Below are 27,994 nucleotides of genomic sequence, written 5' to 3'. Positions count from 1 at the left end.
AAAGTGGCAAGTTGAAAACAGCCCAGGCTACACAACAAAAAAACACATATAAAGAATAGAAAGTAACTGGGACTGGAGAGATGGCTCAGCAGTTAAGATCACTGGCTGTTCTTCCAGAGGAACAAGGTTCAATTCCCAACAACCACACTGTGGCTTACAACCATGTACGAGATCTGGTGCCCTCTTCTGGCATTCAGGCATACATGCAGGCAGGACACTGTATACATAATAAATAAATCTTTAACAGCAAAAACAGAAAGTAAGTTTGAGACAAGGTTCAGCTGGGAGAGTGATTTCTAGACATACAAGAAGCACACTTTCCATTTCTAGCAACATAACACTGAGTGTAGTGGCGCATGCCTGAAAAACTAGCACTCAGGAGGTGGAGGCAATGAAGAGCCAGGTCATCCTGTGCTATACAATGAATTTCAGAACAGTTTGGGATGCAATGATTAAAAACAAACAAACAAACAACTATATGTTCAGTTCATTTACCCATTTAGAGCCAGTGAGATGGGCTCATAGGGTATAAACTTAAATTTGATCTCTAGAATGAAAGTTGTTCTCTGACTTCCACCCAGCCCTCACAAAAACTAAAATAAAATAAAGAAAAAAAGATACGATTTTGCTGTCCTGCTGTCCATCTCAATTTTAACCAGAAAGGGACAAAAATGAATTTACATGTAAGAAATGAGAAGTTTTGGAGAATAAGAAAGAATTTTTGTTGGAAAATGATGGATAAAATTTAAAATGGCATTGCCAGGTGGTAGTGATGCATGCCTTTAATCTCAGCACTCAGGAGGCAGAAGGATCTGAGCCAGCCAGCCTGGTCTACAAAGCAAGTTCCAAGACAGCCAGGGCCACACAAAGAAATTCTGTCTCCAACACTCTCCCCCACCAAAAAAAAAAAAAAAAAAAAAAGAAACCAAAAGAAAAAAGAAGCCACACAGCATTTCAAGGTTCATAAAGTATAAAGTACATACTCCAAAGGAGGCTGCTTTCTACTCAAAGTAACTTTAGCACATACATAACAGAATGCAAACTAAACCGAGTTGTAGTCCTCTTTTCAACCTCAAAAAAGAAACCACAACACCTTATAGTCAGAGTTGGTCAGTGTTTTAGGAGTCCATTATCTTCAGGAAGCCTACTTTGTTCCCAGGGAATTAACAAATCCCTACTCCTAAAGAGGGACACACACACACACACACACACCCCAATTTTCCTTTTTTACATCCCATTTTGTAGCTCCCCACAATGCAGATTTGAAGAGACGCTACAGATACAAAGACCACAGCTCTAGAGGCACTGTGCTGTCCCACACCAACCCATTTAGTCAAGCTTTCCCCTCACTGTTTGACTGTAAAACCTTACCTCTTCTATCTAGAGCAACACCCTGTTTAGTAAGTAATTCGTTAAATCTGATTAACCTGAAGCAGCTCGAACTAAGTGGCTAAGGGAAGTAAACTGTAGCTAGAGAAGCTGGCGGCCACAGAGGAGCCAACCAACAACATCTTACCTCCTGGAAAACATGTAACGATGCTGATGAAGATGTACTGTCAAACCCATAAGCAACTCTATTACACCAATTCAGGAGATCCCTAAAAAGCAAGCAAACAAAAAAACATAGGCTAAAGAGATAACAAGTTATTTAGCCTTCTTACATTTCAGGTTACCTGTTGACTGAAATGTCCCTATTATTCTACCAATGTGAAGGAGAAAGTAACAGAGGTTAAGTGCTTAACCATACCCATTTCTTCCATACTCATAACAAGAAAGGAAATAGACTAAATACTACCAAATTCAGGGAACCTACTCCTAATCCCCACTAAGAATGGATAGCTAAGGCACAGAACTCATTATATGGAGCAAATCCAGAAAGCTTACTTCAGACCTGTTAAGAAAGGCCAGGTGTGGTGACACACACCTTTTTCTCACTCAGAAGGCAGGTGGATCTCTGGGAGTTCAAGGCTAGCATGGTTTACAAAGTGCATTCCAGGACAGCCAGTGCTACAGAGAGACTCGGTCTCAAGTGTCCCATCCCCCCCCCCAAGACCTATTAAGAAAAGACTTCTACTGAGAGAATGATAATGGCAACCATTCAAGTTCATTTTTAAACCTGTGTTTCTGAGCTTCGTGAGCTCTGTATCCCAGTTTGACTATATAGCCTGGCCTGGAAGATCTTCCTGCCTCAGGCACTTAGGATGCCAGAATTACATGCATGTGCCCTACCCAGCTCAAAGGGGATCTGATCTCATGATACAACCCATAGGTTTAATCTGTAAACTTGACTTGTCAAGATCATCTACTTCTAACTGGAAGAAGTTTCCAGCAAAGCTGTTTTTAACATATCAACTGAAAGTAATATGTAGTCTGGTACCTTAAAGATAATTCTCTTCCCTCAAGGACCATTCTTCTGTTTTCTCTTGAAACTTCCTGTGGTGCCTGTTCATAGCCAACAGAACTATCACTTGGACAGCAATGTTTTTCTCCAGTAAGCTCAATGTAAATGTCTAGTAAGTAATCAGTTTCGGCCAAAAGGCTTGGATATCTGCTCCGAAGAACCTAATTCCGGGGGAAAAAGAAAGAAACTTTAACAGCCAGGAGAGACTCTTAAAAGGACCTATCACACTGGACATGCAATTCCGCAGCAGAGTGTTGCCCAGCCCGAGCATAGGGATGGGGAGCACACAACAACTGCTGAGATTAGTCAACCTATTTGCTTCCGCCCACTCACCATACTTAAATTCCGTGACTTCCCCCACCCACGACTTTTACTAAATTATGACAATCTAGCCATCTAAACTAGTTTAGAGAACAAAAGCCAGATACCCAAATAACTAAACCATAGGTACTCAAGTATCTAAATTAAAGAATTCCTCAGGTACCACTTTGTGTAGTCCTGAATATAATTCTATCAGCTTCTTTATGTAACCTTATATAAGAAATAAAAATATATGCAAGTTATAAAAAAGAATTTGAAGCAGATCACAAACGAAGAGTGATAAAAAGTAGTTCGGTTTTAAAGGGTAGAAAGTAGACATTGAAAGCAGTCTAGTCCTCGTCATTTCAACAGCTGCTGAACACTGTAGCACAACGAGCTGAGCGTCTGTACGCGCGGTGCCAAGGCTTTAGAAAACGCTGATGTGCTGCTGACTCATCTGTCTGACAGGAGGACTAAAACAAGGAAGGAACCCTGAGTTCACCTGTCCTGTCTGGGAACCATGCGGTCGGGTGCCTGGGAGTGGAAAAGAAGCCTGTCAGGAACAAGCGCCTGAGCAGGCACCGCCACAGAAAATACAGGCCATGTTCAAGACAAAATGGGGACATAGAGTTTGAGAAAATAGCAGGGTCACGGTGGTGCACGCCTTTAATCCTAGCACTTGGGAGGCAGAGGCAAGTGGATCTGAGTGGTTAAGAACAGCCAGGATGCACTGGCTGCTCGTCCAGAGGTCCTGAGTTCAGTTCCCAGCACCCTCATGGTGGCTCACAGCCATCTGATATGGGGTCTGACGCCCTCTGCTATCACAGAGGTACACATGCAAGTAGAGCACTCACATGCATACAATAAACAAATAAACCTTAAAAACAGCCAGGACTACACAGAGGAAACTCCCACCGCACCCCCCAAAAGAGTCTGAGAATATGTTATGTGTGTGCCGAGATTAACATTTTGTAATAGCTGTTATAAAAACGCAGTATCTCTAGTTCCAGGATAATGGATATCTTTTCCTGTACTCAAAAAAAAAAAAAAAACTTGAATTCTAGATTTGAGATATTTCAATTAGGGGTGCTCCTGTGTACCACTTCCTCTGTTTCTACCTAAGAGGAGCTTCGGGAATTTTTCATAATGAAAAATAAAAATGAAAAGCACTCTTATTCTCCAAAACCGCATACCTCATTCAGGTCTTTCTTGTCCAGATTATCCAGGTGAATTTTGGTCCAGTATTTGTCTAGCATAGTAGCATGACTATTCAGTGGTCGATACCAACTTCCTCCACAGCTCAAGAGTCTGCATTTTAAAGGAAAAAAATATGAATAGTGACACATAAAACGTTCCTAGTTATAGTCAACCTACTTCATCTGTGTGTGCCACACACCTCATGACCTATGAAGGATGGCTACAACCAGACAGTTCAAAACCTAAACACAGACCCCAATGGTCAAGTCTTATTAACTAGGCAAAGCAAGAGATGATAAACAAAAATAAAGCCAGATATGGTGTCGATACATATTATCCTCATACCTGAGAGAGACTGAAGCCTGTTAACTGAGTATGAGGCCAGCCTGCATTATGCAAGTCTCTACTACACAACTCTAAAATAATCAATTAGAACAATATTATAAAAAGTTATGGATTTTTATTTCCATAATTTTCCATTTAGTATTTTTAAATCCTACCAATATATGATTTCACTATGGTAAGTGAAACCATAGATAAATGGGGTGACTACTATACAATTCCTTACTCATAAATAAAAGCTGCCATTTTAATGCTAGATACTAATAGGTGAATTATGGCAGATGAAAAATTACAGGCTGCCATTTGACCCATGAGTCTTTAAAATGCCATTTGACCCATGAGTCTTTAAAAAAAAAAAAAGGAATGATAGAATTTTTACCAAATTATTTTTAAATCACTGCAAATAATGCCAAGGGGTGTTCAGATCTCAATGATAAGACTCTTCCATAAAGCATAAATGACTTCAACAAAACATACTTGAAGGCATTAGCATGCTTAACAATAAGTTGACTGCTTGTTACCAAAAACTACACTTGGAAATTATTACAGATTTCCAGAATGAGGGAGATATATATTAAATGTTTATTCTAGACAAACTACATGCTTACACATTAACCACACTGCCCCAAAAACATGTCATTATTTTCATCTAATGTATAAAGAAAAGCCAGGTAATGTCCTTTTCTCAATCAACTATGACTACAAGTGGCAGAGCTGAAAATTGAGTTCAAGTGTTTCTAAGTTGTGTGGCATTCCCTGATGTCCCAGGACTTGGGGGATTCATAGAGGCTCCAATATGCAGCAGCAAGAAGAGACTTCAGAATGGGAACAGTCAGTTGCACATACCTCCTGGTTGCAAATAACTGAAATGTAGGAGCTACTTTCAGACAGTCACCTTGGCCAGGAATCAAAAGCTCTCCATTCTCCAGCAGAGGAATCAACACAGAAACCTAAATCACAAAACCCCATTGATAGAACTAGTGAGACAGAAGTTACCAACAAACAAAAATTATCTGTCTCCAAATGATGGACATATCCTTAAATGAAACTCCATCCAGTTTTCACAATTCAAATTGGAATCACATGCAAGTGGATTTTTTGAGTTATCTGCACTCCAGCACAACACCTTATTTACTCAATATTCACAGAGTGCTCACGATGGCCCAGAACCAAGCAAGATAGTAGGCTGCAAACAGGACTTGAGGTCAAAGGTCTTACAAGAGATGAGAGAAATACATATGACCACATAGCATGATAAGCTTAATTCACAAGAATTCACTGAATCTGCTCCAAAACTAAAAACATTCACTAAATCTTAAAGAATGAGCCAGAACAAGCCAAATTTGGTGGAACAGTAATGCACAACACATAACCATTTTTTGTCTTCTCTAGGATACAAAATTCAATATTCACTCAACTTGAAGATTCATTTTTATAAAAAATTTAAAATCAATCTCAAAAAAAAAAAAGGGGGGGGGACCCCTATCTATCTAAAGAAAAACACCTTCATCCTTAGTACATCTTTTTGGTCACCGTTTAAGGATTTCAGAGGAAAAGCAATGCCAACCCAAGGTCAGCATGGGCTACACAGCAAATTTCACAGACAAGCAATGAAAAGGATCTCAAAACAAAACAAAAAAAAAAAAAACAAAACATGCCAGGCGGCAGTGGCACACACCTTTAATCCCAGCACTCAGGAGGCAGAGGCAGGTGGATCTCTGAGTTCGAGGCCAGCCTGGTCTACAGAGCTAAGACAGTCAGGGCTACACAGAGAAACTCTGTCTGAAAAGAAGAGGAAGGGAAGGGAGGGAAGGAGAGGGGAGGTGAGGTGAGGTGAGGGGAGGGGAGGGGAGGGGAGGGGGAGGGGAGGGGGAGAGAGAGAAGAAAAGAAAAGAAAAGAAAAGAAAAGAAAAGAAAAGAAAGAAACCAAACCAAACCCCACAATCAATATTTATTTCTTAAGCAGACACATGCACATTATTTCCTCCTTCATTTGTCTTCATCCTCCTAGTTTACAGCTGCCACATCTGGGAAGCAGGATCTCACAAGTTCCCAACAGGTCGTAAGACTGCTCACTGTACTCAATCATTACAAGAAATGGCACAAAATTTAATAAATACTCTATGAAACAGGAAACAGTCAAAGAAACCCAATCTCTAAAGTCAGACTAGGCAGGTAACTATGAAAGAGCTTCCTACAGCATTCCATGTGAAACAGTGAACAGTAAACCATCCCCAGGTACTGGGGACAAAATGTTCTTCAAAAACAAGATGTGTAGGACAAAGGGTTTAGCAAAACATACCACGTCTAAGGGAGCATAGTCAATATCCTCCAGAAGGATCCAATGGCCTTTAGTGGCTGCCTGTGTCAGGGTGCCAGGCTGCCATACAAACTCTCCAGGGACATCAGTACAACGATACATGCCCAGTAGCATCTGTGGAAAGGGGTTAATTGAGAAATCATACACCTGAGATAACAAGGCTTTGACGAGTCCTGTGAAATTTCAACAAGGAAAGGAGGCACGTGAGGTTTACAAAGCTTACCCCAAGAGCCAAAAGGGCGGGCAATATCCATTCCCACATTCCCTTAGCAAAAATATTAGAATGGTGATATCTGCAAACACTCCAACCCAGCAATCCTTGCCACTCAATTACCTTACTGTCGGTCTGATCTCCCAGCTGGACTTTGAGAAGTTGAGGAGGTTTCCTTCTACCTGTCATTGCAGCTAAATACTCAACTAAGGAAGTTTTGCCACTTCCTATTGGCCCTTCCAGCAACACAGCATTCTGAGAAGCCACTGCAACAGCAAGGGTCTGAAGATTTTTACACACAGACTCAACCAACACAAAGGATTTCAGAGCCAGCTCCTGGTCCCGTGAAGAACTCCTGTCACTTGCCTAAGGAGAAAAGTGAGAAAGAAAAAGACTATTTAATAAGAGACCTTCCCCCAGATGACACAAGTCTACAATAATGCTTCCTCTGACTACATTATAAAAACAAGTGTGTTAACCAAATTCAGGATTATTTCTTCATATTATTGTTTGTGTAGAGCAAAGGTATAAAGAAGTGCTGTCTTTATTATATGATGTGTATGGGTATTTTGTATGTCTGAGCACCACATGTGTACTTGCTGCCTATGGAGTCCAGAAGAGGGCTTCAGGTCCTCTGGAGCTAGTCACATGCAGCTGTGAGCTGTGACTGCTGAGGAGGCTGAACACTGAACTGTGGGGTCTGTAAGAGGAGTAATTACTCTTTTGTTTGTTTGTGACAGGGTCTTACTCTAGCTCTGGCTGACCTCAAACTAAAAGGCTGCCTCTGCTTCCTGAGTGCAAGGATTAAAGGCATGCACCACCACACCTGGCCCAGTAACTGCTATTAACATTGAAGCTATCTCTTCAGCCCCAGGAGATGGTGATATTTTGTTGTACTCTAATAAAACTTGCCTGAGGATCAGAGGACAGAGCCAGCTATAGAGTTAAAACGTTAAGAGTTCAGGTGGTGGTGGCACACACCTTTAATACTAGCACTCAGGAGGCAGAGATCTGTCTAGATCTCTGTGAGTTCAAGGCCACACTGGGCTACATGAGATTGAGCCAGTCTAAGAGAGAAACAGAGCCAGGCAGTGGTGGCACACACCTTTAACCTCAGTATTTAGGAAGCACACACTCCATCAATCCCAGCACTAGGAAGGTTGAGATAGGAAGTAAAATGGCTGGGTGGAGAAAGGTATATAAAGAATGAGGAGAAAGGAACTAGAGACCCTTTCAACTGAGGACTCAGAGACATTCAGTTAGGGGATTTGTGGAGTTGGTGAGGTGAAAAGTGACTGGCTTGTTCCTTTGTCTCTCTGATCTTTCAGTATTTACCCCAGTATCTGGCTCCGGGTTTTTATTAATAAGACCATTTGAGAATTCATGCAACACCAGGATAATTTCTAAATCAACTTAAGAGCCTCATCAATCAATCACCAGTAGCTTCTGTTTTATTACTTTTTATTACTCTTTCAACATTCTATAATTTCATACTTAAGATTAGCAATGCTTTAACTACAGGGTATTCAACACAAACTCTGACCCCCAAGGGCTTCTGCACTCACGTGTTGCACAAAACATACACTCAGGCACACACATCTACACAAAAAAATAGTAAAAACTTTGTAAGATCAATAATGCATGAACTAGCAATCTAGCTAATGTTAAGTACACGATAAGCTGCATCTCTTGCACAGATGCAGAAACACACATATTAAGAGTGCCCAGTCTGTGGAATAACAGAAAATCTGGGCACTGAGAGAGTGCATTATGTTTCAATGCATCTGATTTTTTCAGGTATACTAAGCACTTCAGTCTCCTGCTTTGTCTAGTCATCCTGGCCTAACCAATCAAGTGCTTTTCCACCAAGTTATATCCTCACTCCTTCAGTCTGTTTCAGCATCAGCCTTGGTCCATTGTTTTGTTCTTTTCTATTGTTGAGACAGTCTCACTGTGTTATTTAATCTGGCCTCAAGAGTCCTCCTGCCTCAGCCTACTGAATAGCTGGAACCACAGGCTTGTGTAACTATGCCCAGCTTCAAATTCTGCTAAAGTTCAAGGCATAACACAGGTGGCATTATATTTCTAATTTCAGATTTAAAAAAGATGAAGGGAATACTCAGAAGAAACTCAAGGTGAATGTATCTTTATTTCTCCATAACTTCTAAAATGGAAGAGCACTTAAGCAAACTCAATGTGGATCACACATGATTCATATACCCTGACCAAGGAAGGAAACTGCATATTCAGGGTTTACAGAGCAAAGCGCCTACTGAAGCTATAATACCTGTTCTCCAGGACCGGATGGTTGTTTGGGCAGTACTACACCACAGACAGCCGTCACACTGGAAGAGAGGTCAGCTGAAACAAGATGTCCCTGAATGTACTGGGGTTCCTTTCCCTTATGCCAAAGAGAGGTTTTTGGGTTAGCCAAAACCAAGGCCTTCTCCAAGTCCTGCAGCTGGGCCTCTTCTAATAACCTAAAAGAAAAAAATAGTTCCGTGAAATCCACACAGGAAAGACACAGAAGACCTCCAGTAAGTCCATGCTTACCTCAACCTGAAATGCACCAATTCATCACTACTGAAAATCTTCCTTAGGAAGGTTAACTTGTGCTCTTCATTCATGCAGGTCACCAAAGCAAGACAGTTAGCTGTATGCCTGAGAAAAAGAAGCATATCAATTCTGCTGACCTACAGTTGATTAAGAAAAGTGCCTGTCTGCTCAGCACTAGAAAGTGAAATCTTACCTATCACAACATACACTTATGAGTAAAACACAAAGTAAACATTATGAATTCATTTGGTAGCACAGGAAAAAGGGTGAAACTCCATGTATATCATCTTTTTCTGAAGCAACACTGGGTGATTAGGAAGGGAGTAAGAACTAAAAATTCACAGTAACAAAATGATCAGGGGCTGGAGAAATGAATCAGCAATTACAAGAACAAACCTATAGACAACACCTATACACATAAAATAAATAATTTAAGAAAACCACATCTAGCCAGGTGATGATGGCACACGCCTTTTATCCCAGCATTTGGGAGGCAGAAACAGGAAATCGCTGTGAACTCAAGGTCAGCCTGGTCTATAGAGTGAGTTCCAGGACAGCCAAGGCTACACAGAGACAAAAAATAAAAAGGAAAAGCACATCTAAAGGGTTTTTCTTTGTCCTTCTCCACCGCCACCCAAGTCAGAAGCATAGACTAAACCACATACCAGCGCACCAAAGCATCATGACTCCTGAGGAGAGGCACACACACACTCCAGTCCCAGAGCTCCCGGAAAACAAGCTGCTTCTGCTGCAGAAAGGTGTGGGCAGCTTCCATTAGGTCCCGGAGCTTCATCCGCCTGCGTCCATAGCGTACGGGGTTAGCATCGGAAGTCTCAAGGAAGAGTCTCTGAAACACTGGGTAGGTGTCCTTGAAATAGCGCAGGGCAAACCTTCAGGAGGGAAGATGGTAGGTATGGTCATTCACTGGTACAAGCAGCCAAGTGCCCATCTGTCCTCAGGGACAGGACTGGGGAAATGACTATCTTCATTCCCTAGAGAAGCAGCCAAGTGCCCATCCATACTGACAGACAGAACTGCGGATCTTGACAGAACTCTTGGTACCTCAGAATGGTGGGGAGAATCATGCTGAAGCCACACAGTCCTAAAGACTGGAACCATTCAGGTTCAGGAACAGGCCCTGGCATGAGACACCAGATCGGAAGCAGCAATCACCAAGACTTTACCCACAAAAGCAGAGCCATCCTGAGTGATAATTACTGACTGCACTCATAGAACACTTACTGAATTCTCACTACTCTGTTACTATCTAGAGATAGGAAAATCCATGCTCTAACTCTTCTTCACATGCTGCTGAGTAAGGAAGAGCCACTTACAGAAACAGAGGAGGAATGAAAACAGAAATGTTCAACTGCATTAGGGAGGCAAAACCAAGTGCTTAGGATACATCTTAAAGCATACAGAGGAAAAGTTGGGCAGTGGTGGCGCACGCCTTTAATCCCAGTACTCAGGAGGCAGAGCAGGTGACTCTCTATAAGTTCAAGTCAGCCTGGTCTACAGAGTTAGTTCCAGAACAGCCAGGACTGTTTCAGAGTCTCGAAAACAAAAAACAAACAAAAAAGGGCATTCAGAGATCTTTATGAGAACACACTCAAATAATAATAATCATTAACTGCAGATGAAACACAAAGTTCAAGAACACATCACCAAGAGAAACAGTATGTGACAGGTGGAGAAGTTCTTTAACTTCTTCTCAATTATGTATGAACATAAAACAGCCCAGCCGGGCAGCAGTGGCACACGCCTGTAATCCCAGCACTCGGGAGACAGAGGCAGGTGAACCTCTGAGTTCGAGGCCAGCCTGGTCTACAAAGCGAGTTCCAGGACAGCCTCCAAAGCTACAAAGAAACCCTGTCTCAAGAAAAAAAAAAAAAAAAAAAGGCCTAAAAAACTTGTCTTAAAAATATAAATAACAACTATATTATTAATAGGTTCTTAATGAAATTAAGAGTTTTATTTTAGCTGGGCGGTGGTGACACATGCCTTTAATCCTAGCACTTGGGAGGCAGAGCCAGGCAGATCTCTGTGTGTTCAAGGCCAGCCTGGTCTACAGAATGAGATCCAGGACAGCCAGGGCTACACAGAGAAACTCTGTCTTGAAAAACAAAAAAAAAAATTTTATTTTATAGATATGTATAAAGGACTAGAGTTGTAGCTGCATGGTAGAACATGTACCTAGCATGCACAGGGCAACAAAAAGCAAGGGGGAAAACTACATAAATATTCTAAAAATGACTGGGTTGATGGTTGCACATAACATGAATATACAAAAAGAGACAATGAGTTGCTCTTTCCTGTGTATGAGCTATGCAGTCATTTTTAAATTGTACAATCTCCAATATGTGCACAAGATAAACACGTGAGAAAATGTTACCAGAGGTTTGAGGTTTGTTGTTCATCAAAAACCTGAGACAGAGATTGGTAAGATCAAATGAATTAATTTACAGTTTGAGTCAGAGGCCAGAGTGGTGATGACGGGGTATTTGCTCATCTTCGCTTCTTGGCTGAAGCAGCACCATAATTTACAGAATCTTAGTTCTGAAGACACTTCCTCCTTTGGCAAAGGGACTCAGGCCATTCCCCCCATGAACCCCAAGTCCCTACTATACTGTTACAACATGCTCTTTTTGCCCATTCTAGAATCTTGAAGGATTTGGGATGCTATGTGCTCTCTAATGCTGGACTGATACAGAAATTGCTGAACTATTCCTGTGACTGAAAGAAAAGCAATAAGCATTAATACAAGTAAGCACCCATGGCAGAAATTTTCACATGTCAGATAATCATGCTTAGGAACCTTTGCTTGCTGGGTGGTGGTGGTGCACACCTTTACTCCCAGCACTCGGGAGGCAGAGGCTGGTGGATCTCTCAGTTTGAGGCCAGCCTGGTCTACAGGGTGAGTTCTAAGATAGCCAGGGCTGTTACACAGAGAAACCCTGTCTTGAACCCCCCTCCAATAGACCCTCTTCTTTGACCCAGAGGACAGGGAGGGGAGCTGTGAAATGCTGTCTTCTGGTCACTGCAGTCATGAATTCACCTGTGCAGCACCAAGCCAAAAGATCAGTCAGCATTCCAACAGGCTGCACTAACTGAACTCAATGGATTACAAACACAAAAAAAGGACATAAAGCAGAGAGGGATATGCTGGCAGGGGATGGGGTTGGGGTGGGGGTGTCTGAAGAGAGTTGGGTGGCACATGCCTTTAGCCTTTAGTACTACCACTAGGGAGGTAGAGGCTGGTAGATGTCTGAGTCCCAGGTCAGACAGGGATACGTAGTAAGACCCTATCAAAATAAACACATACACCCTAAAAATCAAAATCTCATATAGTTCATTTTAACCATACATGGAACCGTCATTTACACACAATGTTTTTTATGTTTTCTTTTATTACAGTGCTGGGAATCAAGCCCAGGGCCTTGCACATGCTAGATTAGTAACCTATCACTGAGTCACATTCTTAAAACTCTCTGTACATTTTAAATTTACTGTAGCACAGTGCCTTTTATAAGCTGTATTATTTTTGGAACATGGCAGAAACAAAAATGAAATATACTGCCTTGGAAAAATGAAAAGGCAAGCATTTGTCTAACATTCATTTCAGAACATAAAATTTAGCTGGGCGTGGTATCACACACTTTTAATTCCAACACTCACAAAGCAGGGGCAGGTGGATCTCTGTGAGGTTTAGGCCAAAACCAAACAACAAAAGAACATAAAATTGGATACCAGTGGAGAAACGGGCGGCTAATTCATAAGCTTAAGGAATCTCTAACGTAGTCCTGACACACTCTACCATGAAAGCTCACTAGAAATGGCACTTCTACCACACAGTTCAATTCTAAAGCTACTTCTCTCTGCTTCTCCAAGAAACACAGCCCCTTCATTTCTTCTTCTTCTTCTTCCTTCTCCTTCCTTCTCCTTCTCCTTCTCCTTCTTCTTCTTCTTCTGGCTGTCCTGGAACTCACTTTGTAGACCAGGCTGGCCTCAAACTCAGATATCTGCCTGCCTCTGCCTCCCAAGTGCTGGAATTAAACTTGTGTGCCACCACTGGCCAGCCCTTCATTTTTTCTTATGTGAGGACCAAATGAAAACCATGTCAAGCAATATACTGTTTAGAAGGAAAGCCCTTAGTCTTCTCAACTTAAAAATCCACATGAAGCACAACTTACTACAAATGCAATCAATAAACACATTAGAATCCAGTTCTAACACAGCTGTTAGTCTGATTATTTTGGGGTGGTGGGAGTGGTACTGGGGACTGAACACCAGGCTTTACATGATGGTGTCAAGTTGAGGGACACTCCTGGTCTGAAGCTGCTTTCCCCTATGAGATTTTATTATGTATGTGTCTGTGTGTGTCTGTATGCATGTGAATTTGGGTGCCCGTGGAGGCCAGAGAGTTTGTCAGATCCCCTGAAGTGTCAACAGCTGATGTTGGTGCTGGGAACCACTCTAGTCCTCTGAAAGAGCAGCAAGAACTCTTAATCCCCGAATCACTGCTCCAGCCCCCAGAAAGCCAATTCTCCTTTTAATGAATCAAGAAAAAATTCTCATACAACTTCACATCTACCTCATAAGTACATCTTGCCAAAGTCTGAGATAACTGGGGACATCATGGCGGTTTCCTCCACTTGTAATGACAGCTAAGCCAGAAGTATGGATGCACACCTGTACTCTCAGCACTTGGCAGACTGAGAGAGGACCCCAGGATTGAGGCTAGGCTGGGATGCTCAGTAAAGACTCCTGAGAAGATGGCTGATGCCACCAAGCCTGAACACATGAATTCAACTCCTAGGAAACACATGGCAGGAGAGAACTGACCCTAATCTGTCCTCAGTGCCACCCTCTACAGGATTAAAAAACGAACCAAACCCACAGGGGTATTGCTCTATAGTGGAGGCTGGCCCCAAACTCACAAGCCTCTTACCTCAACCTCCCAAGTGCTTTGGTTACAGCAAGGCCATCCCACCAGACTGGAGAGAAGGTAATCACCTCACAGAGAAATGTGAATCAAACTGCTACTCACGGAAGAACGTCAGGATGGTTACCAATGAGTCTGCTCATTGACACACTGAGGCGTTCATGTAGATCATGGTTAACTTGGCCTCCAGTTTTAATGGCTTCAGCATTTCTTTCCAGCAAATCTAAAAGGATAGGGCGCAACTGACGACCAAGCAAAAGGGTATAGTCCTTATCCAGGAGCAACTGTGCCAAGGAATTCAGGATACACTGGCGATCTTGAGGTGTCCACACCTGAGTGAAAAGCAAGACAAATGTCTATGTAAACAATATTCTTTAGTACTGGAAGGATCAGAGATCTAGTTAGAATCAAAACACTAATTTCCAAATTTCTTAAGTGAGTTCATAATAAAATTATGGGTCTGTTACAGTAAGAAATTAGAGTTTGTTACCCAGTCCACTGAGGTTACAGTTTTCTAAATAAGATAGATATGTAATTTTCTTATCTTACAGCATTAAAAGGCTATATATTTAGAGACCTACAGTATACTCAGCGGCAGTAGACACTTGGCCTATCATGTACAAGGGTGGGCTTAATACCCAGTACCAGAAACAAACAAATCATATTTATTTTCATCCTAGGTACAAGGAGTATAAAAAAGGATATAAAAGTTGCAATGGAGCCGGGTGGTGGTGGCAGCAGCGCACGCCTGTAATCCCAGCACTCGGGAGGCAGAGGAAGGTGGATCTCTGTGAGTTCGAGGTCAGCCTAGTCTACAGAGCAGGCTCCAAAGCTACAGAGAAACCCTATCTCGAAAAACCAAAAAAAAAAAAAAAAAAAAAAAAAAGTTGCAATGTGTGACTAACAAGTTTCCAGTCCATTATAAAACAGGATTTATACTGGATAATTTCGCCCAACTATAAGCTAATAAATGCTCTGGAGAGATGGCTTAGTGGTTAGGAGCACCTGTTGCTCTTCCAGATGACCTGAGTTCAATTCCCAGCACCCATATGGCAACTCACAACTACCTGTAAACCCAGTTCCAGGGGATCCAACACCCTCACACAGATATATAGATTAAAAACACCAACACACATAAATGCTTCGAGCATGTTTAGGGTAAACTAGGATATCTAGCAGGTTAGGTATATAATTTTATTTTGACTATTTTCAGATATATCCCATTGTAAGCCAAGGAGTGTGTGCTGGTGATCTTGGAGGGACTTAAAAAAGAAAACACTAATAATTTCATATTTATTTATTTATATTTATTTAAAGTATATGAGTACTCTGCCTGAACATATATATGCACACCTTGTATGTGCCTGGTACCCACCAAGGCCAGTAGAGGGTCAGATTCTCTGGAACTAGAGTTATAGACAGTTCTTGGCTGACATGTGGGTCTTTGCAGAAATAAATGTACTTATTAATCACTGAACCATCTCTCTAGCCCCTTAGAAAGACTTTCATAAATAAAAAATTTAAACCAATCTTCTAGCACTACCAAAACACTATTATAAACGGTTGGCTTAAAGTAACAAACAGTACTGCTGCAATTATTTCTGGAGTCTGAAGTCAAGGTGTTGGCAGAGACACGTTCCCTCTGAAACATTTACAGGAGCATCAGCCTTCCTTGACACTCCGTGGCTTCTGGCAGTGGCTATCAATCCTTCTGTTAGCTTCAGCTACATCACTCCACTCTCAGCCTCTGTCAGAATCACCAAGGTCATCTCTCTGCCCTTGGATCTATTTTCACTTTTGTGATGCATGGCTGGATGGTTAGTATGGTCAAACTGACCAAATCTAGACTCACCTAAGAACACCTAGAACCATCCTTGGACACATCTGTGAGGGATCCTCTATAAGGTTAGCCTCTCAGTGTCAGCGAGGGGTCCCCGGTTATGTTAGCTGGTGTGGGAAGAGTCACTAAGTGGGGAGGGATCACCCCTGGGCAGATGTGGACTGTGGAAATGGAGCGACCAAGCAGCAGCATCCCTCCTCCGGCCCCGACTGTGGACACTGACCAGCAGCTTCACGCTCCTGCTGCCTTGAGTCACTAGTCACAACGCACTGTGCACTTTCACTGTGAGCCGGGGTTGTTGCCCCATTGTGCTTGTCACTTTTGTCAGGGCATCACAGCAACAGGAAAGGAAGTAGGATGATTTCATTACGGCACCAAGGCTCCATTTCCAAATGACATCACAAGGATGAATGAGAGGTCAGGACTTCCCCATTATTTTTGGTGGATTCAAGTTTTGTTTTACAGTGCTGTGAATCAAAGCCTGACTACAGAGCCACATCCCCAGCTTTGGTAGACACACTGAAACATTAAACCGGTGCTGTCCTCAGTTTTCTCGATTCCCTACCACAAATAAAACTACTTAATGAGATTTCAAGTAATGAAGGCAAGCATAATGGTTCATGCATGTAATCCCCAACAGCTGGGGAGCTGTGGCGTGAGGGCTGCAGGTTCAAATCTTCCTGGGCTACATAGTAGGGTGTGTGGAGTTGGGGGTTAGAGTAGGAACACTAGAAGGAAATGGAAAGCTAAGCAACATGCTTACAGTTACTGCTGCTCACAAGACTAAGGTGGGAGGATGGCCTGAGCCCAGAAGCTCTAGGCCAGAATGGACAACATAGTAAGTCTCAAAACAACAAAACTGAGGACTGGCGACTAGCTTGGCCGATAGAGTACTGATCTAGCATTCATGAAGCCCTGGGGTATTCGCTCATCTAATAAGGGAAGATGGTTCACGTCTGTAACTCTGGCATTTGGGAGGCAAGCCAGGAAGATCAAAAGTTCAAGATCATTCTAGGTTACACAACATTCAATCAATAAATAGATTTCTAAAATAAAATGTTTTTATTAAAACCTATGAATGTGTAAATGCAAGAACTGAAAAGAGGGGACAGCTAGAGTAAGTGCAAGTGTGTACGGGTAGGAACACGGGACAATCATATAACGAACTTTCTCTTTTTCTGCACCAGCCTGTTCCTGGCTGCTGGGACAATGAAGCAGTGAATGTTCAAGGTTTTACTCTCCAAACCCAAGTCTACCACAACACCCAGGTAAGTGCATTCTTGGGAAACTGTCTCTGTAAGTGAGAGCCCCTGGGGCAGCCTCATGGCTACCTCTTCCTGCTTTCTTACTTTTCTGTTACAAAGCCTAAGTGGGCTTTACTTAAATGGTTCAGAGACACACTAGTCTGAGGGATGCTCAAGACGCTGGTTAACTTCCAAATACTGGGCCAGTGAGATGGTTCATCAGGTAAAGGTGATGGCCACTAAGGTGGCCAACTTGAGTTCAGTCTCTAAAACCCACATGGGAAGAGAAGAGAACACCCTACAGATTGTCCACGCACATTAAATGTAAGATTAAATAATCAAATAGAAGAAAAGGCATTTTTAAGGTGGTTCAGATGCTCTCTTACCAAAATTTAGTAACCAGTTGGTCGTGGTGGCACACTGTAATCCCAGCACTGGAGGCAGAGGCAGGTAAATCTCTGAATTCAAGGCTAGCTGGGTCTACAGGGTAAGTTCTAGGCCTGTCAGGGCCAAACAGAGAAACCCTGTCTTGAAAAAACAAAGAAAAAAAGCAAAATCTAGCAACCAATTCAGTTCCTTTGCTATAAGGACTAGTGTTAAGTCTCAAACCTAGGACAAGTCTCACTTAGTTCCTGGGCTCCTCCCAGCACCTGCCCTACCCTTCTCTTCCCCAGCCGGACCCTATCTATATAACTCGGCTATTTGTGCCATGCTAGTCTGCCGGCATGCAGTCGGCTCACCCGGGCCACCTCTCTTGCTCTCCCTCCCCTCTCTTCTCATGGTCCAGTTTAGTCTGCCGGCCACATTGAGCTGGGACTCTTCCCTCTGCCTGCTTTCCCCCTTATCTCTACAATAAAAATGCTCTCCATACTTTTTTTCCATTCAATTAACACAATTATTCAGATTTATCCAAGTTCCCAAAAGGAGCCCAGGAAAAAGGGGAAACATTTTTCATATTTGTGGGTTTGCCTATTTATTGAACTGAGATAAAAATGAAACTAGTACACTGTTTGAACTCACCTCTTCTCAAAGCTGAGTTAAGTGTGTAAACTTCCTTTGTGATTTTTTTTATCCCAATTAAATTACTTATAATTTCATTTATCAAATAAGTATGTTGAGCAAAAGAACTCTAACATACCCTATAAACCTGAAGTATTAAGGGGGAAAAAAAGCTGAACATGGTGAAATATTCAAGAGGCACTTGAGCAGCAGAGGCAGGCAGATCTCTGAGTTCAAGGTCAGCCTGGTCTACATAGTTGGTTCCAGGCCAGTCAGGGCTACCTTGCCTTTTTAAAAAAAAATTCTCTTTCCACATGTACACTAGAAACTGTTACTATTACAAAGAAGCTGAATTAGAAACAGCCTGAAAGTATCATCCTATGCTTGAAGCACAGAAAGTTTTTCAAAACTGTGTTCTACAAAGAAACTGTTTGAATATCACAATTTAATCTGCTCACTCTGTAGTTATCACATGCCTCATGCAAGACATGGTACTGAACACAAGAGCTACTGCTGTGGAATAATCTTTTTGTACACTATGAAAATGTATCTTTGCCAAGATGCGTTCTGATGGGTTTAATAAAGAGCTGAATGGCCAACAGCTAAGCAGGAAGAAGTTAGGTAGGACTTCTGAGCAAGAGAGGAGAGGAGGAGATTAATCTAGGTGTGGGAGAGATGCTGGAGGGCAGAGAGGAAACAGAAGGTACAAGACAGCAGAGGTAAAAAGGAACGAGGCAAAACATAGATTAATATAAATGGGTTAATTTAAGTTATAAGAGCTAGTGGGACAATCCTAAGCTATAAGCTGAGCTTTCATAATTAGTAAGTCTCTGCCATTTACATATGGCATCCAATGCGGGGCTTGAGTCTCCAAGCCCAGGGCCTGAGAAAGCTAAGAAAAGTCGGGACAAGGAGCTGGATGTGGCTTTCCAGTCCCGAAGTCTCTCAGGAGGACCGGTGTTTGGTGTACAGAGGTGACATACAAAGGCACAGGCAGTTAGAGCCAGCCACCAGTGCCATGTGCTAAGCTGAACAGCAGCGGCTGACATGCAGATTGAATGCTGCAGGTGCTCAATAAAGGCAGATCCAGACAGGGAAAACAAAAAACAAAAAATTTCTAAACAGGTTACAATGTGTTTAATAAAATGTGTGTAGGCTTAGAAAAAAAAGGTAAGAAAATGGGTATAGACAGTCATAGAAAAAAAGTTTATAAATAATAGTCTTTAAAGGGAGAATAAAATAAACAGCATAAACCATGTAAATATGGAAAATACACAGGGAGTCTGGATCTTGTATGGTGTCTTGTTGGCTTTGAATTTTTTGAATGCTGATGAGCAAATAACAGCTGCTGAGAGACGTGATTGTAAGAGGAACTGGGGAATTAAATCAGCCTAGATACTTTAGGAATGCCTTAACTTTAAAATGGAAGTAAAAAAATTGATTGCTCTGGAGAAGAGGTTACTCTTTTGTTTCCATAGAAAATGAAAGGCTGTGGATTCATTCAAGGTTGATAGAGATCAGGTTTGATCAGAATAGACCTCCTGAAAATCCTGGCTACAGACATAAAGAAAATAAACCTAGAAAAACTACAAGACAGGTAGTATATATATATTTTTTTTTCAAGACAAGGTTTCTCTGTGTAGCTTTGTGCCTTTCCTGGATCTCGCTCTGTAGACCAGGCTGGCCTCGAACTCACAGATATCCGCCTGCCTCTGCCTCCTGAGTGCTGGGATTAAAGGCGTGTGCCACCAACGCCAGGCCCAAGTGACAAATATTTTACCTGCTCAAACATAAAACAAAAATCATCTTTGGCTGGCTTGTGTACAACATACAGTCCACACATGTGTTAATTCAGATATGTATGTTACCTTTGAAAGTTTCTATGTTTTCAGAGCAAGGGGACCAGACACCAATAAAAACAGGTGGCCCGGGTAACTCAGACTCTCAGAGTGTCTGCTGCAGTTTCCTCAGAGTTCTGCATCCAGAACAGCTTCAAGGCTGCTAGGTGAGATGGTCCAGCCTTACAGACCATTCTAGCCAGGACTTGATCATTATCCTAATACCAGAGGACAGAGAGGAAACAGGAGGTGCAAGATGGAAGAGAAGAGGGGCTGGAGAGATGGCTCAAGGTTGGGAGCACTGGTTGCTCTTCCAGAGGACCCAAGTTCAATTCCCAGCACCCATATGATAGTTCATAACTATCTGTAACTCCAGATCCAGGGGTTCTGACACCTTCACATAGACACACATGCAGTCACATCAATCTACATGGAAATAAAGAAATAATTTTAAAAAAAGATGGAAGAGATGTAAAACGAAATGAAGCACAACATAGATTAATATAAATGGGTTAATTGAAGTTCTAAGAGCTAGTGAGATAAGCCTAAGCTTTTCATAATTATGAAAGGCTGAGCTTTCATAATTAACAGTAAGTCTCCATGTTGTTTTTTGCGTGCTGGTGCTCCTTGCCCACTCCATCTACAAGCTGGTCCTTCTAAAGATGTTCTCAAAGAGGAAGTGATCAAAAGGAAACAACCCTTCCTAGAGCTCCTAGTGAAGACAACTGCAAAAAAACAGTCTTCCAGAATAAACAGAAGTCAACTGAAAGAGTGTAGCCATTCAGGCCTGTAAGTTTTCAGAGGCAGGCCAGTGACTTGGTTACTTCTTCCCTTGGCATTCACATTCCACATGCTCACAAGCAGGGCAACCTGACAGCCAGAAGGAAAACCACCTTCAGGTGTGTCTTCTGGGAAAGTACGTTCATTAGGTGGCTCTGAGCCCTTATGACCTCTAAAGCTCTAGAACCCAGTCTGTGTATCTCTGTGTGCATTTCTCTTCTCTTCCATAAGCTCCAAGTTTTAGCTTTTGCCACACTAACCACAGCAAAATAGAGGAAAGACAAGCATTCTACAATAAATGCAAGAAGGGATGATACAGTGATAGCACCAGGGGACTGGAGTCTGTCAACCTGTGATCATACAGCAAACTGCCCAACATGTGCAACATTCTGTATTCTACTGCGGCATCAAAAAAAATTAAGTGAACAAACAATAAAATGAAAAATATAGACAAATTCGGTGAAATGAGTTTGTAGCCACAGGTACTACGGAATCTGAGGACCGGGGTGGGTGTGGTTAGTGTCCACTCTAGTCTGGAAAACACAGCAGGATGTCTAAAAACTATTATTACTGCAAATAAGGATAGTAATAAATTAGGGCTAGAGTAGTTCAATGGCAGAGAGGTTGCCCAAAATCTTAAATAATTTATATTAATAATTTAATATAAATGTTAAATTAAATATTAAAATAATTATTATTACAGTTGTTTGTTCAGCACTCAGTGCCAGGCACTTCGGGTAAAATTCCTCACCTGTATTTTCTAGTCATCAGAGCAGCCTTATGTATAGCAGTTACCACAACAAACATTATCCATGGCATTTATAATTCTCCGGTATTTTCCTCATAGCAGCCCATAAACTGCAGACTATCATCCCCATTTTACAGATTAGAAACTGAAGAAAAGAAAAAGTTTGAGGCCAGTCTAGACTACAAAGTTGAGACCAAGTCTCCAAAAATAAACAAAAGCTAAGGCTGACAAAGGTGGCAGAAGCTGAGAAAAGTGCCATCACTGAGCACGGGCCTGAGGGGTTACTGACACTGCTGAAGGTGGTGGTGTTTTGCTGTGGCGCTAAGTACTGGAGATCAACCCTGATACCTACGAGGCAGGGACAGACTCACTCACCTACATCACCAGTCCAGAGTCCTCGCTCTACAATTACTGCCTACAACTATTCTATTTTAAAGCCACCATACATATTTCATCAAGAAATAGAGATTGACGTTAAGTAACTTGCAGAGGAGTACAAATGCAATTAAAGAAAATGGAGAGGGCTAGAGAGCTAGCTCAGCAGTTAAGAGCACTTGTTCTTGCAGAGGACCCAGCTTCCATTCCTAGCACCCACAGGGCAGCTCTCAACCACCTCTAACTCCATTTCCAGGGGATCCAATGCCCTCTTTGAGATCTGCAGGCACCAGGCAAGCACATGATGTACACACATGCACTAACGAGCATAAAATAAGACACATTACACACACACACACACACACACACACACACACACACACACACACAGAGAGAGAGAGAGAGAGAGAGAGAGAGAGAGAGAGAGAGAGAGAAATAATGTGGAGAGCTGGTTCAGCAGTTAAGTCATACACTGCCCTTCCAGAGGACCAAGGTTTGGGCCCCAGTTCCCACATCAGGCAGCTCACAATCACCTACCTGTAATAAGGGCTCTAGAGCAGTGGTTCTCAACCTTCCTAATGCTTCCACCCGTTAATACAGTTCTTCATGTTGTGGTGACCCCCAACCATAAAATTATTTTTGTTGCTAATTCGTAACTGTTATTTTGCTACTGTTATGAATCACAGAGTAAATACCTGTGCTTTCTTTCTTTTCTTGCTTTTTTTTTTTTTTTTTGTTTTTGGAGATAGGGTTTCTCTGTAGCTTTGGAGTCTGTCCTGGACTAGCTCTGTAGACCAGGCCGGCCTCGAACTCACAGAGATCCACCTGCCTCTGCCTCTCGAGTGCTGGGATTACAGGTGTGCGCCACCACCGCCTGGCCCAGATGCCCTCCCTCTTCTTACCTCCATGTTTACCTGCAATTATCAGGCAGGCAGATACACACATGCATGGTCTCACACACACACACACCCACACTTTTAAAAATTAATAAAAATAGCCAGGCAAAGCCAGCTGGTGGTGGCCCACATTAATTTTAATTCCAGCACTCAGGGATTAAAGGAGGCAGAAGCAGATTTCTGTGAGTTCAAAGTCAGCCTGGGATGTTACACAGAGTAACTCTGCCCCCCTAAAACAAACAAATAAATAATCAGATTGATGAGTAAGTGAATGAATAAACAAATAAACCTTCAGCTATGCTATGCCCAGTGAGTGCCCATGCTTGGTGTTAAACACTCTGCTCTCCATGAATGTCTATACAGACAGAGGTCAAAGTGGAGGAGGAGTCACAGTTGCAGTGGAAAAACAAGTACAGAGCCTGAAAATAAGCCAGCCATAACAACACACACCTGTGATCAGTGTTTGGCGACAGGAGGCAGAAGAACAAGGAACTCAAGGCCATCATCAGATACGTAGCAAGCTGGAGGCCAGCCTAGACTTCTAAGTTTCTGAAACTTGTCTCAAAAATAATACCAAGGCCAGGCAGGGTGGCACATACCTGTAATCCTAGGACTAAGTAGCCAGAGACAGTTATATCTGTGAGATCCAGACTAGGGTAGTCTATATACAAAGTTATAGGCCCAGCATGAGATGCTGTCTCAAAAGACAAACAAAACAGATATTCGCATATATATAGAATGAGGGTGGATGCTGGGGTGGTGGCGCACACCTTTAATCCCAGCACTCGGGAGGCAGAGGCAGGCGGATCTTTGTGAGTTCGAGGCCAGCCTGGGCTACCAAGTGAGTTCCAGGAAAGGCGCAAAGCTACACAGAGAAACCTTATCTCAAAACAACAACAACAACAACAAAAAAAAAAAAAAAAAAAAATGAGGGTGAGGGTGGGAGGTGGACTCAGTGGTACAGTGTGAGGCCCTGTATTCAGTCCCCAGAATGACCCCACCCACCAACAGTTGGCACCTAGTTCTTGGAATTAGGATACATTCACCAGTTAAGAGGGATTTTTTTTTTGATGATGTTGTTTTTTGGTTTTAGTTTTTGTTTTTTTGGTTTTTCAAGACAGGGTTTCTCTGTGTAGCTTTGCACCTTTCCTGGATCTCACTCTGTAGACCAGGCTATCTGTAGACCAGGCTGGCCTCGAACTCACAGAGATCTGCTTGCCTCTGCCTGCTCTGCCTCCCAAGTGCCGGGATTAAAGGCGTACGCCACCATTGCCCAGCTAAGAGGGATTTTAAAAAAGAAAACAATCTTTTAATAATTTGTTCAGTTCTCAAATTCCATTGTGAATCAGAATTTTCACATCTTTATTACTGTCTAATGAAGTGTTTTTGTTTCCAAACTAGGGGTATATATGAACATGATAGTATGCACTTGTATTGTCAGCATTGAGGCTATCAAACCTACATAGGAAGATTCAGCCTCAAATTTAAAACAAAAAGAATTGAAATAGGAATAGAACCAACCCTCAATGAAAATATTTAAGCCATTATCCAAAACAGAAAGGAACAAATCTGAAAGATTCCTGAGACTGGCTAGAATTCAAAAGATAAATCAGAGAGAAGAGATCAGCAATTTTATCCCAAACTCCTTACTTAAATCCAGGGAACTTTTGTGGTATTACTGTATTATTTTCAGAATTTACTTTGAGTGATTCTTATATATTATATATATTGTCTTACCAAAAATCTTAGCCAAAAAAAGAATACAAATTATTTCCAACCTCACTCCCGAAACATAAGCATGAATCCCCTTAGGTGCGAAGAACTGACTCCAGGGTCTCCAGGATGCTAAGCAAATGCTCTCCCACTGTAAGACCTCTAGATCCAGAATGTACACTCCAAATACAAGACATAACACTAGAGCCTTCTACAAGGTCAGCTCATCTAAACCAATTTTCTCTTTTTACTCAACCCACCCAAAACTACATTTTCCTCTAGACCGCCTACTCACGCTGAGTCCTCCAGCAGCAATTCTGCTAGGAAAACCACAGGCCAGAAACCCAGAGACAGATGCCACTAAGTTGGGTTTTTCACACCCATTATCAGAAATGCCTTTTGATACTGGCTGATGGTGCATGTCTGGAATCCCAGCACTCTATGGAGTGAGTTTCAAGGCCAGTCTGGTTTACACACAGAGTGCCAGGACAGCCAGAGCTACATAAGAGACCCTGTCTCTAAAGAAAAAATAAAACAAACAAAATGCCTTTTAGTTAAGGGTATAATTCAGTAGTAGAACATTGATTCAACCTCTCCAGAAAAATGCTCAGAATTTCCTCAGGGGAATTCTATTCTGCTCTGAATGATTCAGGTTCTTTAGTCTTAAGCCAGTGGTTCTCAACCTTCTCAACCTTCCTAATGCTGCAACCCTTTAATACAATTTCTCACGTTGTGGTGACCCTCAACCATAAAATTATTTTCATTGCTACTTCATAACTGTAATTTTGCTATTATTATGAATCGTAATGTAAATATCTGTGTTATCCAATGGCCTGTGAAATGAAATTCAAATGACCCTGTGACAGGGGTCGAGACCCACAGGAGAGAAGCACTGGATCCGATCTAGTGCTGCTGATTACTAAACAGCGGAGTGTGTATGTTGTACCTAATGCAATCGCAACCGAATGAGTTTTACAAAATCAAAAGCATTTTTCTAGCCTCAAGCTTACACACAGAGCAGCTAGGGTAACATAACAAGTGAAGAGTTGCCTGGTAAGGATGCTCAACTCAGGCAGTAGTCAAGAAGGCAAGGCGGAAACCCAAGACCCATTTGGGGAATTCTTTTCACCTTCCACTTCCCAAAGTTAGCTGTTCTGTTTTGACCTTCAGTTGTTTGTGTGCTTATGAACTGTCTCCGAAGCAGATGCAAACTCCCTTGATGCTGAGACCAGATTTATCTGTCTCGACACTACAGAGACTTGTGCCCCGAAGAAAGGCTACCGATGCCCGACAAGGTACCAAACAGAAGGGACAAGTCAAAAAGAAAAACATGCCTGCAAGCAAACCAGGGATGGGGAAAGGTAAGGGGCGGCTTAGGCGATGCACATGTCTGGGGGCCACAGAAGCAGCCTCGCAGAAAAACTAACTATCTCCTTTCGGAAGGGCAAGCTCTCCATCACAGTCTGAGCGCCGGGCAGGGGGCGAGGGAATGGAAGCTGACCCCGAAAAACAAAGGCCCTTTCTCGGGACTCAGAGCTCACCGGCCCGGGCCCGCCTCCCTTCACCCATGCTCACCGGTTTGGTGAGGAACCTGCTCAGCTCTCCGCGGCTCTTCTCGTTCTTGTTGGCGATTAGCCTCAGCGGCCCGGCCACCAGCTCCACGGAGAGGTGCTCCATGGTCTCTGGCCGCGTCCACGGGGCCGCGGGGTCGCCGCCGAATATGTACCAAGGCAAGGAAATCCACTTAAAGCCGGGTAGCGGACGCACACGTGGTGAAGGACTCCACTAACGTCATCAACCAGCGGCGGCCACTGCGGCGGCGCTACTACGGCCACGCCCACCTCGGCGGAAATGCGTCACTGCCGCGCCACGGCTAGTAGGGAGGGAGGCGGAAGTTGCTTTTAGGCTGGCAGGATAACGGATAGACGTGATTTTTCAGTGCGTGACCCGACCGAAACAGATTTTACCAAGGGAGGAGCTGCAGGTGCGTGAGACCTAAGCGCACGGTGACTTACTCTGTATCAGCACAGATCAGATGTGAACGATAAGCAGATTCGTTGTCCAAGATTGTCGCCCACAGAAAATTGCCTTATTGTGAGAGAACAGCCCGTGATGCAGTCCTTTTTTGTTGTTTTTTATTTTTCGAGACAGGGTTTCTCTGTGTCCTGGAATCCGCTCTGTAGGTCAGGCTGCCTCGAACCCACAGAAATCTGCCCGTCTCCTTCTCCTAAATGCTGAAATTAAAGGAGTGCACCACCCCCGCTCAGCTGCATTCTTACAAATACTGGAAATAGCTGGCCGTTGTGTTGCATGCCTTTGATCGCAGCACTCGGGAAGCAGAAGCAGGCGGATCTCTAAGTTCGAGGTCAGCCTGGTCTACAGTGAATTCTAGGACAGCCAGGGCTGTTACATAGAGAAACCCTGTCTCGAAAAAAATCAAGGGCGGCCGGGGGGGGGGGGGGGGGGTGGGGGGCGAGGAAGAGAGCCAGAGGGATGGCTTTAGTGGGCAACAGCTCTTGTGACTGATGACTGTGTTTGATTGATCTACCGAACCCAAGTCACAGTGGAAGAACCAACTCCACAGAGTTGAAATGTGACTTCCACTTGTGTGCCATGGCATATGTGGGCCTTCACACCATAGTAATGATGATTCAGGAACAAATCATGTAGAGTACACAGAATTTAACTATTAATATTAATGTCATGAACAAGCTAAACAAATAATGATGTCAAACAAAATGTCATCTCAAGAAAGCATTTTTAAAAGTAAAGAAGCCCAGCCCCAACATTGGTTTGCTTACAGCCATCTGTAACTCCTCCAGGGAATCCAATGACCTCTTCTGGCCACATATACACATATGGCGCGCGCGCACACGCGCGCACGCACGCGCACACACACACACACACACACACACACACACACAGAGTTTTCGAGACAGTTTCTCTGTGTATCCCTGGCTGTCTTGGAACTCACTCTTTAGAACAGGCTGGCATTGAGTCTCCCCTGTCTCTGCCTTAATGGTGGGATTAAAGGCGTGGACCACCAATGCCTTATTTCTGCCTGAATGGTAGGATTAAAGGTGTGGACCACCAATGCCTGGCTTTTTTTTTTTTTTTTAAAGGCAGGTAGAACTTTTAGGATGGCTCAGCAGATAAAAGGTGCTTTTCCCCAATTCTGACAACCTAATTTCAATTTCTGAAACCCACACAAAGAACTTAAATAGATGCAAATTTTTCTAGTACTTTAAAATTTTTTTAGCAGGGTAGTGGTGGCACATGCCTTTAATTCCAG

At 42.8% G+C, this 27,994-nt stretch overlaps 1 protein-coding gene across 1 annotated transcript in view; it reads right to left on the bottom strand.

Moving 5' to 3' along the window:
- Mdn1 (midasin AAA ATPase 1) overlaps positions 1–26,487 on the bottom strand; it is a 144,940-nt gene extending 118,453 nt beyond the window's left edge. Inside the window, exons 1-11 of the mRNA XM_036179625.1 lie at positions 26,278–26,487; positions 14,375–14,601; positions 9,993–10,217; positions 9,325–9,432; positions 9,059–9,251; positions 6,895–7,137; positions 6,543–6,674; positions 5,087–5,190; positions 3,895–4,009; positions 2,378–2,562; positions 1,517–1,598 (exon numbers count right to left, since the gene is read on the bottom strand). Coding sequence (XP_036035518.1) covers positions 1,517–1,598; positions 2,378–2,562; positions 3,895–4,009; positions 5,087–5,190; positions 6,543–6,674; positions 6,895–7,137; positions 9,059–9,251; positions 9,325–9,432; positions 9,993–10,217; positions 14,375–14,601; positions 26,278–26,379 — 1,716 coding nt within the window. The 5' untranslated portion in view covers positions 26,380–26,487. The remainder of the gene's footprint in view (positions 1–1,516; positions 1,599–2,377; positions 2,563–3,894; positions 4,010–5,086; positions 5,191–6,542; positions 6,675–6,894; positions 7,138–9,058; positions 9,252–9,324; positions 9,433–9,992; positions 10,218–14,374; positions 14,602–26,277) is intronic.
- Positions 26,488–27,994: the final 1,507 nt, after the last annotated feature.

This window comes from Onychomys torridus, chromosome 2 (genome assembly GCF_903995425.1).
Source record: "Onychomys torridus chromosome 2, mOncTor1.1, whole genome shotgun sequence".
In the NCBI taxonomy this organism is placed as follows: domain Eukaryota; kingdom Metazoa; phylum Chordata; class Mammalia; order Rodentia; family Cricetidae; genus Onychomys; species Onychomys torridus.
The sequence above is the reverse complement of the archived record's forward strand: the minus strand, read 5'-3'. Positions and strand labels throughout refer to the sequence as shown.